Raw genomic sequence first — 12,465 nt, 5'->3', positions numbered from 1 at the left:
CGACATTTGTGGGTTTTGAATTATGAACTGCTCGTTTTAAGTCTTGCCACAACATCTCAATTGGGATTAGGTCTGGACTTTGACTAAGCCATTCCAAAACTTGTTGCTTTTTAACCATTTTCATTTAGACTTTGATTGTATGTTTTGGATCATGACCCAGCTGCGCTTCAGTTTCAGCTCACAGTCGGATTCCCTGACATACTCCAATACAGAGCAGAATTTATTGTTCCTTCTATTAAGGCAATTCGTCCAGTTCCTGTGGCAGTAAAGCATCCCCATATCATCACACTACTACCACCATGCTTGACCGTTGGAATGAGGTTCTTACTGTGAAATGCTGTGTTTTGGTTTTTCACAAGGCATAAATGGGACCCATGTTATCCAAAAAGTGATACTTTTGACTCATCTGTCCATAGAACATTCTTCCAAGAGTCTTGATGATCATCCAGGTTAATTCTGTTCTGCATCAGAGAATTCTACAGGAGAATGTCAGACCATCCGTCTGTGAGCTGAAGCGCAGTTGGGTCATGCAGAAAGACAATGATCCAAAACATACAATCAAGTCTAAATGAAAATGGTTAAAAAGCAAGACATTTTAAGTTTTGGAATGGCCTAGTCAAAGTCCAGACCTAATCCCAATTGAGATGTTGTGGCAAGACTTGAAACGAGCAGTTCCTGCTTCAAAACCCGCAAATGTCACTGAGGTAAAGCAGTTCTGCATGCAAGAGTGGGCCACAATTCCTCCACAGTGACGTGAGAGACTGATTTACAACGACAGGAAGCATTTGGTTGCAGTCATTGCCGCTAAAGGTGGCACAACCAGTTATTTAGTGTAAGGGGGTAATTACTTTTTCACACAGGGGAATTGGGTGTTGCATAACTTAAAATACAAAAATATGCAAAAAATCACAAAGGGGCAATACTTTTTCACAGCACTGTATTGGCACTGAACTGCAGATACAGTAGCTCCTGAGTGTATCTCTCCACATGCTATCTTCTGATAGCTAGTCAGACCACTATGGCTAGGTAGACTTCTCCAACGCTGGTGCTAGGGCCTGACTTAAGTCCTATAAGGACACTGTTTGCAGGTGTGCTTTTGGAGCAGCTTAGGCTCTGCCATTATTTGTTTGTGCCTAAACCTCAGCAATAAGGCACTTGAGTAAACCGCAGCTGTTGACTAAGATTGGACTTGTGTATTCAAAGGTAATCTTCAGTCAACTGTCTGAGTGATTGCCTTTGCCCTGTTGGGTTGTGTACTATACCTGTGAGTTAGGGCCAGAGGTGTTAGTTTAGAGATTAAACTACTGCAGGGATTGATCATGTCAGCCAATCAACTCTCCTGGTTGAAAAACAAACAGAAAATCCTCCCATGAAAAACGACCGTATGTTCTTTCAGTTGAGGCTCTTGAACCTAATGCCCCTTCCAAAGCTTTTCAAAGGCATCTTATCAACCAACCACCACTGTGTAAATACTTATGTGGCTACGGCTTGTTTGATCGACTCTGACAATGTGATTTCATGTGCTTTATTACAGAAGCTCAAACAGAAGAACCAACAGCTGAAGCAGATAATGGACCAGCTCCGAAACCTCATCTGGGAGATAAACTCCATGCTGGCTGTTAGGAATTGAATGCCAAACACGGCGACACAGAGGGCGTGCATACACACACACACACCACCGACTGGAAGATATGGCTATTAACTGGATAAGTGACAGGGTCCCTCTAAGGTGGCACTTAAGAAATACAGGCTTTCACAATATACTACTCTTTCCCACAAGACGAGTTGGGAGAGAAGAAGAGGGGGAAGAAAGCAAAGAAGAATGAAAATAAGTCATGCAATGGGGAAATGCTGATATACACTAACCGGCCAATTTATTAGGCACACCCATTTAGTACTGGGATCAGACTGGTCATCTGCTGCAATAGCCCCATGCATGACAAGGACCAACGAGTTGTGTGTCCTGAGATGCCATTCTGCGCCATTATTTGTTTGTGGCCCACTTGTTAACTTGCATGAGTCTTGCCATTCTCCTTCGACCTCTCTCATCAACGAGCTGTTTTCGCCCACAGGACTGGATGTTTTTTTTATTTGTCGCACCGTTCTCGGTAAACCCTAGACACGGTCATTTGTGAAAATCCCAGGAGAGCGGCCGTTTCTAAGATACTGGATCCGGCGTGCCTGGCACCTGACGATCATACCATGCTCAAAGTTGATTAGGTCACTCCTTTTGCCCATTCTAACATTCAATCGCACAGTAATCGAATGCCTCGATGCCCCTCTGCATGCTTTATACAGCAAGCCACGTGGCTCACTCTCTTTCGGAGCGATCCATGTGTGTGAACGGGATGTTGTACCTAATACACTGGCCGGTGAGTGTAGTTATCGCCTACAATATTGTGGAGGACTTTCATAGTTTTGGTTTGAAAGACTATAGTCATGGCTTTCAGTAGAATTCAAATCAACTGTTTTTATTATTTAAAAAAAAACTTTATTTACCCAGGCAAGTCAGTTAAGAACAAATTCTTATTTTCAATGACGGCCTAGGAACAGTGGGTTAACTGCCTGTTCAGGGGCAGAACGACAGATTTGTACCTTGTCAGCTCGGGGGTTTGAACTCGCAACCTTCCGGTTACTAGTCCAACGCTCTAACCACTAGGCTACCCTAAATGCAGGACAATATGTAGTCAATCGTACAACATTTTATATATTTAATCTCTATCCCAAAATATGACAAATACTCAGATTACCCATTTAAAGGGGTTTTGATGTTCTGGACTTTTTATGATCATCACAATGTCTCGTTAACTTTTGTAATTCTATGGCGCTATAAATCCTGCTGTGATTTAGGCCACTGTTTCTTTCTGTTCTATTTTTAGATCTGTGTTCTCACTGCTCACGAGGACCGTCAGATCAGGTCTCTTTGTGGTCTTTTTGGATTGTCCCCAGGCTTTAAAAGTAAAAATAAAAAAATGTACAGCCAGAAACAGTGCCCAGCCAATAAGCGACATAAACAACTTAGTAGAGCCCCGCGGCCACTGGGGCCCCCTGACCCTTTGATTGAATCCTGGTGTTATTATACTGATGATTTGTCGGAACAGAGGGTTTCTTTACGTACAGTGCATTCGGAACGTATTGAGACCCCTTCACTTGTTCCACATTTTGTTACAACCTTATTCTAAAATGAATTAAAATGTTTTTCCCTTCAATCTACACACAATACCCCATAATGACAAAGCAAAAACAGGTTTAGAAATTTTAGCAATATTACAAAGAAAAAAACAATCACATTCAGACCCTTTACTCAGTACTTTGTTGAAGCACCTTTCTGCAGATCCTCTCAAGCTCTGTCAGGTTGGATGGGGAGCGTCACTGCACAGCTATTTTCAGGTCAGATATGTTGGATCGGGTTCAAGTCCGGGCTCTGGCTGGGCCACTCAAGGACATTGACTTTTACCGAAGCCACCCCTATGTTGTCTTGGCTGTGTGCTTTGGGTCATTGTCCTGGTGAACATTCGCCCCAGTCTGAGGTCCTGAACGCTATGGAGCAGGTTTTCATCAAGGATCTCTGTACTTTGCTCCGTTCATCTTTTCCTCGATCCTGACTAGTCTCTCAGTCCCTGCCTCTGAAAAACATCCCACAGCATGATACTGCCACCACCAAGCTTCACCGTATGGATGGTCTTGGCCAAGTGATGAGTGGTGCCTGGTTTCCTCCAGATGTGACACTTGGCATTTAGGCCAAAGAGTTCAATCTTAGTTTCATCAGACCAGAGAATCTTGTTTGTCATGGCACCTAAAGGACTTTCAGACTTCGTGACAAACTCAAAGCAGGCTGTCATGTGCCTTTTACTGAGCTGTGGCTTCCGCCTACAATAAAGGCCTGATTGGCGGAGTGCTGCAGAGATGGTTGTTCTCCCATCTCCTCAGAGGAACTCTGGAACTCTGTCAGGGTGACCATCGGGTTCTTGGTCACCTCCCTCACCAAGGCCCTTCTCCTCCAGTTGCTCAGTTTGGCCAGGCGGCCAGCTCTAGGAAGAGTCTTGGTGGTTCCAAACTTCTAACATTCATGAGTGATGGATGCCACTGTGTTCTTGAGGACCTTCAATTCTAAACACATTTTTTGGTACCCTTCCGCATGTCTGTGCCTCGACACAATCTTGTCTTAGAGCTCTACGGACAATTCCTTCAACCTCATGGCTTGGATTTTGCTCTGACAACTGTGGGACCTTGTATAGACAGGTGTGTGCCTTTCCAAATCATGTCCAATCAATTTAATTTACCGCAGGTGGACTCCAATTACATTGTAGAAACATCTCAAGGATGATCCATGGAAACAGGATGCACCTGAGCTCAATTTCAAGTGTTTTTGTTTTGTCATTATGGGTATTGTGTGTAGATTGATGAGGAAAATGTTTTATTCAATCAATTTTAGAATAAGGCTGTAACATAAAATTGTGGAGAAAGTCAAGGGGTCTGAATACATTTCCAAATGCAGTGTAGGTGATTGGTTCTACGGTTGTAGCTGGACGGAGTAGGCCTACAGTTCCATCTGGTTGTTGACAACTATCATTTTAGCTAAGCCTAACCCTTTTTCTAACCTTAACCACAGATTGGATTCAATCTGTATCATGGAAGATCTGCGTTACAATGTAAAGGTAATATCCAATTAGGTCGACATATGCAGCATTTACCGTGAATGCACTCCCTGCGAACGCTATAACACAGATCTCCCGCAATAGAGATTAAATCCAACCCCTCATTCTCCTAACCTGCTACGTAAACAAACCATCAGTCTCGACAAATCATTAGCATCACATCGGCCTCAATCATGTTGAGGGAAGCTCCGCCTTGAGCAGAACTAATGTGATTGGTTGGATGAAAGTAGGTGGTTAAAAATAGGTTGGAGGCATTACATGCGTGTTGCGACCCACTTGGTTGCCAGTTCAAATCAAGATTACTTTTGTTTTCCAACCTTACCGAACATTCTTAACTAATTACATTTCTAATCTATTAACTTTCAACATTTGACTGAATAGCTTTAAATATGTGAAAACACATTTACATTTACATTTAAGTCATTTAGCAGACGCTCTTATCCAGAGCGACTTACAAAGTTGGTGCATTCACCTTATGACATCCAGTGGAACAGCCACTTTACAATAGTGCATATAAATCTTTTAAGGGGGGTGAGAAGGATTACTTTATCCTATCCTAGGTATTCCTTAAAGAGGTGGGGTTTCAGGTGTCTCCGGAAGGTGGTGATTGACTCCGCTGTCCTGGCGTCGTGAGGGAGTTTGTTCCACCATTGGGGGGCCAGAGCAGCGAACAGTTTTGACTGGGCTGAGCGGGAACTGTACTTCCTCAGTGGTAGGGAGGCGAGCAGGACAGAGGTGGATGAACGCAGTGCCCTTGTTTGGGTGTAGGGCCTGATCAGAGCCTGGAGGTACTAACGGTGCCGTTCCCCTCACAGCTCCGTAGGCAAGCACCATGGTCTTGTAGCGGATGCGAGCTTCAACTGGAAGCCAGTGGAGAGAGCGGAGGAGCGGGGTGACGTGAGAGAACTTGGGAAGGTTGAACACCAGACGGGCTGCGGCGTTCTGGATGAGTTGTAGGGGTTTAATGGCACAGGCAGGGAGCCCAGCCAACAGCGAGTTACAGTAATCCAGACGGGAGATGACAAGTGCCTGGATTAGGACCTGCGCCGCTTCCTGTGTGAGGCAGGGTCGTACTCTGCGGATGTTGTAGAGCAGGGGTGTCAAAGTCAAATGGACGGAGGGCCAAATAAAAAATTTAGCTACAAGCCGAGGGCCGGACTGTTCGAATGTTCATTGAACATTTTTTAAATGACGCATATAGTCTAGTGAACCTAATTGAACCTACTGAAAACCTAACAAATATATTCCAATATGATCAGATAAATAAAGCAATATTTTCTTATGGCTCTGTCAGTAATCTTTAATTTTCAACAGACACAAAAGACACATTTCCTTTATATAAAAATCCCCATAACATGAACATTAAATGAAAGAAACCGGTATTCAAGGCACCATCAGTAGCCTATATTTTCTATTTTAGCAAAAGTGGGCTAAATTTACTTCAAAGAAAAAAACAATAATAGCAATTTTCTATCATCCACTCAACTGAAATATTTTTAAAATATAATTGGATTGAAATACAATAAAATAAAGTGCAAAAATCTATTAATCAAAAACAACACTTTGTTTAAGGAGAAGTAACATGCAGTGAAAACAAATATTAAACTTTAACTTTTAAACTTGAACTGAGTAAAAACTCTAAATATGTGATTGCACAGTAATGTTCACTTGTTTGAGGTTGAGGGTGATACTTGGTGGTGTCCCATCTTTTCCACAAGTTCATCAATGTTCGGGGTAAGGCTCTGAGCTGAGGAAATCCTCAGAATTGAGTGGAGGTGTTCAGCAGTAAGTCGACTTCTGTGTGATGTTTTGTTCAAGTTCATCAAAGAAAACAGTTGTTCACACAGGTATGTGCTGCCAAACATAGACAACGTTTGAGCAGCCTGGATGCGCAGCTGGGGCATTGTGTCGGGAGGAAACGGGCGAACTCCGCAGCACCCACTGCCGCATATTTTGCCCTCAGTGCATCATTGCATTGGAGGTCAATCAACTCCATTTGGAGGTTTGGTGGTGAGCTTTCCACGTCAACAGCAAATGGGTTACCGAGCAGTTCCAACCTGCTTTTTGTGCTTCAAAGTCAGCAAATCGGCGTCGAAAGTCAGCGGCAAGCATACCTATTTTATCAGCCAACTGTGCGCTCGGGAACGCACTGGTAGAGAGCTTCTCTTTCATGGTCTGGCAGCTGGGAAAGTGGCTCAAATTTTCTTTCCGCATCTGCGTCTCCCACAGAGTCAGTTTGGTTTTAAATGCCTTCACTGTACTGTACATATCAGAGATGACACGATCCCGACCCTGCAGCTGCAAGTTCATTGCATTCAGATGACTCGTAATGTCACACAGAAAAGCCATTTCACACAGAAACATTTCGTCTCGGAGTTGTGTTGTGTCTTTCCCTTTGCTGTCCAAGAACAGACAAATCTCCTCACGAAGCTCGAAACATCTTTGAAGCACCTTTCCCTGGCTTAGCCATCGCACCTCTGTGTGATAAGGCAAATCACCATGCTCCGTTTCTAACTCCGTCAGAAATGCCTTGAACTGGCGGTGATTCAAACCTTTGGCTCTGATAAAGTTAACTGTGCGCGTGATGATGCTCATTACATGCTCCATTTTCAAGGCTTTACCGCACAACGCTTCCTGGTGTATGATACAATGATAAGCTGTCAGCTCACCTGTCGCGTTTTCCTCTTGCATCTTTTCCCGTATCTTCGCCACCAGTCCGCTCCTGTGTCCACACATCGCAGGTGCTCCGTCGGTTGTCAAACCCACGAGTTTTTCCCAAGGCAGCTCCATCTCATTTACACATCTTGACACCTCTTCATACAAATCATGCCCCGTAGTTGTGCCATGCATAGGACGTAAAGCCAAAAACTCCTCTGTCACGCTTAGGCTGGAGTCCACTCCGCGGATGAAAATTGACAACTGGGCAATGTCAGAAATGTCGGTGCTCTCATCCACAGCCAAGGAATATGCAATGAAATCTTTTCCCTTTTTCACAAGCTGCTCTTTTAGATTGATGGACAACTGGTCTACTCTCTCGGCAATGGTGTTTCTGCTCAGACTCACATTTAAAAAGAGTTGCCTTTTTTCTGGGCAAACTTCGTCACAAACTTTAATCATGCAGTTTTTGATGAAATCCCCCTCCGTAAATGGCCGGGCTGATTTAGCGATCTCTTCTGCCAAAATAAAACTGGCCTTGACAGCAGCCTGGCCTTGTGATTTGGCTTTTTGAACAGAGCCTGTCGAGATTTGAGGCCTCGTTTTAATTCCTCTGCCTTTTGTAGCCTTTGTTCCATGTCCATATTCTTGTTTTTGTCCGCGTGTTTCGTTTCATAATGTCGTCTCAGATTATACTCTTTCAGTACCGCCACACTTTCTCCACACAGAAGACACACAGGTTTTCCAGCTACCTCCGTGAACAAATACTCCGACTCCCACCTTGTTTGAAACCCCGGTTCTCAGTGTCCACCTTCCGTTTTGCCATTTTTGATGGGTATCTGAAAGTTAATTTTACTGTGATGCTGACAACTGCTGTGCCAATAAATATTGAAATGAAGCAGCCTACTGCTCGGTGCGTCACCGTTGCATTGTGGGAAATGTAGTATTGGTGCGTGTAAAAGATCTGCGGGCTGCCGGCTTGCTGCGGTCTGCGGGCCGGTTCTAATAATAAATCAAGATCATCCCAGGGGCCGTAAAAAACCTTCTCGCGGGCCGGATGTGGCCCGCGGGCCTTGACTCTGACATATGTGTTGTAGAGCATGAACCTACAGGAACGGGCCACCGCCTTGATGTTAGTTGAGAACGACAGGGTGTTGTCCAGGATCACGCCAAGGTTCTTAGCGCTCTGGGAGGAGGACACAAATGGAGTTGTCAACCGTGATGGCGAGATCATGAAATGGGCAGTCCTTCCCCGGGAGGAAGAGCAGCTCCGTCTTGCCGAAGTTCAGCTTGAGGTGGTGATCCGTCATCCACACTGATATGTCTGCCAGACATGCAGAGATGCGATTCGCCACCTGATCATCAGAAGGGGGAAAGGAGAAGATTAATTGTGTGTCGTCTGCATAGCAATGATAGGAGAGACCATGTGAGGTTATGACAGAGCCAAGTGACTTGGTGTATAGCGAGAATAGGAGAGGGCCTAGAACAGAGCCCTGGGGGACACCAGTGGTGAGAGCGCGTGGTGAGGAGACAGATTCTCGCCACGCCACCTGGTAGGAGCGACCTGTCAGGTAGGACGCAATCCAAGCGTGGGCCGCGCCGGAGATGCCCAACTCGGAGAGGGTGGAGAGGAGGATCTGATGGTTCACAGTATTGAAGGCAGCCGATAGGTCTAGAAGGATGAGAGCAGAGGAGAGAGAGTTAGCTTTAGCAGTGCGGAGCGCCTCCGTGATACAGAGAAGAGCAGTCTCAGTTGAATGACTAGTCTTGAAACCTGACTGATTTGGATCAAGAAGGTCATTCTGAGAGAGATAGCGCGAGAGCTGGCCAAGGACGGCACAATCAAGAGTTTTGGAGAGAAAAGAAAGAAGGGATACTGGTCTGTAGTTGTTGACATCGGAGGGATCGAGTGTAGGTTTTTTCAGAAGGGGTGCAACTCTCGCTCTCTTGAAGACGGAAGGGACGTAGCCAGCGGTCAGGGATGAGTTGATGAGCGAGGTGAGGTGCGGGAGAAGGTCTCCGGAAATGGTCTGGAGGGTTGGTTGTTGGGCGGCCGGCCGTCACAAGACGCGAGATTTCATCTGGAGAGAGAGGGGAGAAAGAGGTCAGAGCACAGGGTAGGGCAGTGTGAGCAGAACCAGCGGTGTCGTTTGACTTAGCAAACGAGGATCGGATGTCGTCGACCTTCTTTTCAAAATGGTTGACAAAGTCATCTGCAGAGAGGGAGGAGGGGGAGGGGGATTCAGGAGGGAGAAGGTGGCAAAGAGCTTCCTAGGGTTAGAGGCAGATGCTTGGAATTTAGAGTGGTAGAAAGTGGCTTTAGCAGCAGAGACAGAGGAGGAAAATGTAGAGAGGAGGGAGTGAAAGGATGCCAGGTCCGCAGGGAGGCGAGTTTTCCTCCATTTCCGCTCGGCTGCCCGGAGCCCTGTTCTGTGAGCTCGCAATGAGTCGTCGAGCCACGGAGCGGGAGGGGAGGACCGAGCCGGCCTGGAGGATAGGGGACATAGAGAGTCAAAGGATGCAGAAAGGGAGGAGAGGAGGGTTGAGGAGGCAGAATCAGGAGATAGGTTGGAGAAGGTTTGAGCAGAGGGAAGAGATGATAGGATGGAAGTGGAGAGAGTAGCGGGGGAGAGAGAGCGAAGGTTGGGACGGCGCGATACCATCCGAGTAGGGGCAGTGTGGGAAGTGTTGGATGAGAGCGAGAGGGAAAAGGATACAAGGTAGTGGTCGGAGACTTGGAGGGGAGTTGCAATGAGGTTAGTGGAAGAACAGCATCTAGTAAAGATGAGGTCGAGCGTATTGCCTGGCTTGTGAGTAGGGGGGGAAGGTGAGAGGGTGAGGTCAAAAGAGGAGAGGAGTGGAAAGAAGGAGGCAGAGAGGAATGAGTCAAAGGTAGACGTGGGGAGGTTAAAGTCGCCCAGAACTGTGAGAGGTGAGCCGTCCTCAGGAAAAACACCAGAGCATTAAATAACTACCAGTCAGGAATGTAGCATAGGTAGCTTGTTACTCCAAAGTAGTCTTCTTATAATCAGTCAGTAAGCCCGTGTTGGCTAAAATGTTTTAAGTTGCTAGGTAAGTTAGTCTAGCCAGATCTAAACCTTGTAGTAATTATGGCTGAATTACGAACCAGGTATGCAGGGGACGTGCCCAGGGGCCCAGACCTCCAGCGGGCCCCCCATAGATTTTTTTAGTCACTCTCTCAGATGTCTTTAAAATGGCATAAGCCATGGCAAAATATGTAGAATTGCAGGAAAATAGCTTTTAAACTGCAAAATTTTCTATCAAACCCATGGCAAAACCGCACATTTCTCTCTCCGCTGCCAAGAGGGGGGCCCTAAAAAGTTTTGCCAGCAAGCTTTTTTTTTTTTAGCATACGGCTGGCTATAGGCGGAAAGATGGACTGTGGCTGACAGAGAAACAGAAAGGGAGGCCGCAGGCTATCAATATTATCTTCAGATAAGATTATGATAAATAATTAAGAAGATGGTTGGGGTCATATCCAAGTTGTGTTATGAGGTTATTTTCCTCAGGCAAATGTTAGAGGACATAGTATGCAACTCCATCCCAAATTTCACACGGTTCCCTATATAGTGCACTACTTTTGACCAAAGCGCATGGGTCTCCGGTCAAAAGCAGTGCATTATGTAGGGGATATGGTGTCATTTGGGAAGCAGAATAGGGAGGAAAGCAAAGACGCTCCTTCCACAGAATAAGAATCAATCGCTGGATAGTGGATCATGATTTATTTTCACAAACCAGGTTTCCAGCCAAACTTTTTATGCTTGTAAAAGTACGGTACAAGGGGGTAACCCCCCCTGTAATTCACATTAAGATCACAAGATGTCACCAAATTATTTTCCTTGTTGTCACTGCTCTTGCTCATCAAAAATGTCCTCTGTGTCATCACAACTTTGAGATATTTCAAAATGATTGTGGTAAATGTAATTTTTTTGCTATTTCCAAAATGTTGTAGATATATTCCAATAAAGCTTTTTTTTTAAATGAGATACACAAGTAGGAAAGCCTTATGATAAATAATCCACTTGTTTAGAGAGAAATGTAGGTAACTTTTATTTAGTAAAGGGGGTAGATGGCCCCTGGGGGCTAGTTTCCCCTTTATGGTTATGAATGTGTTTCTACCTGTCATTTAGACAATGACTAGGCTAGTTAGTAAGTTGCTAGCTAGCATAAACTAGTGCTATCAGTAAATGATAGTCAGCATAAGGTGCTAGGAGTGCTAGCTAGCAACCTTACTACCAGATTGTCTGAGGTAAAATACATTAAAAAGATAACGTAATTTATTTGCAGATTGAAATGTTTACACTAGTGACTGATAACGTTACATTTAATGTTACTTTATACCCTTTTATGTATTTTACACTGCATTTTATGTCACATAGCTTGCTATGTTTTTAAGAAAGAGCTTTTCAATTGGCATCTCTCCCCCTTTTTTCAGTCACAGGTGGGGACTGGATTAGGTGTGAGCAGTGCAGGAGGTGGGCACCAATTTTACTGGGGATAGCTTTATTTGTGACCTATGTACAAATTAGAATTGTGCAATAGTATCAATGTTACACTGAATTGAGTTGTTATTAAATTTTATATTCCATTCCAAATGTCGACAAAATACCTTAATGTGGGATCTTTTTGTGTCGGTAAAATAAATTATGCTAGACATGTCAGTGGAATTGCTTTTGTGCGCAAATATTGATATAATAACCCATCATGTCGAAGTAACTTGGAGTCACGCGATGACATGTGTAGCCCTCCCACTACGACTCGTCCGGGAAAGCATGCTGTTTATTAGTATACAGATCAAATAATTAATTTCACAGAGTGGTGAAACTGCAAGGTGATAAGCTTGATGCACCTTTGCAATAAATATCAAGGATTTTATTCTGGTGACATGATCAAAAAATGAAACGTCCCTTTTTCAGGACCCTGTCTCTCAACGATAATTTGTAAAAATCCAAACACCGTTTCCAATGCTTGTTCAATTAACCATAAACAATGAATGAACATGCACCTGTGGAACGGTCGTTAAGACACTAACAGCTTAGGCTTATGAATTATGAAAACTTAGGACACTGAAGAGGCCTTTCTACTGACTCTGAAAAACACCAAAAGAAAGATGCCCAGGGTCCCCCTGCTC

General features: G+C 44.6%; 1 protein-coding gene across 3 annotated transcripts in view; it reads left to right on the top strand.

Annotated features, from left to right (window-relative positions):
• LOC118398286 (mediator of RNA polymerase II transcription subunit 30-like) overlaps nucleotides 1-5,180 on the top strand; it is a 36,850-nt gene extending 31,670 nt beyond the window's left edge. For all 3 annotated transcript variants that reach the window (XM_052470578.1, XM_052470579.1, XM_035793476.2), the window contains one exon: nucleotides 1,535-5,180. In XM_052470578.1, coding sequence (XP_052326538.1) covers nucleotides 1,535-1,630 — 96 coding nt within the window. In that variant the 3' untranslated portion in view covers nucleotides 1,631-5,180. The remainder of the gene's footprint in view (nucleotides 1-1,534) is intronic.
• The last annotated feature ends 7,285 nt before the right edge of the window (nucleotides 5,181-12,465 follow it).

The sequence above is a fragment of the Oncorhynchus keta genome, chromosome 19 (assembly GCF_023373465.1).
Source record: "Oncorhynchus keta strain PuntledgeMale-10-30-2019 chromosome 19, Oket_V2, whole genome shotgun sequence".
NCBI classification, from domain to species: Eukaryota; Metazoa; Chordata; class Actinopteri; order Salmoniformes; family Salmonidae; genus Oncorhynchus; species Oncorhynchus keta.
The sequence above is the reverse complement of the archived record's forward strand: the minus strand, read 5'-3'. Positions and strand labels throughout refer to the sequence as shown.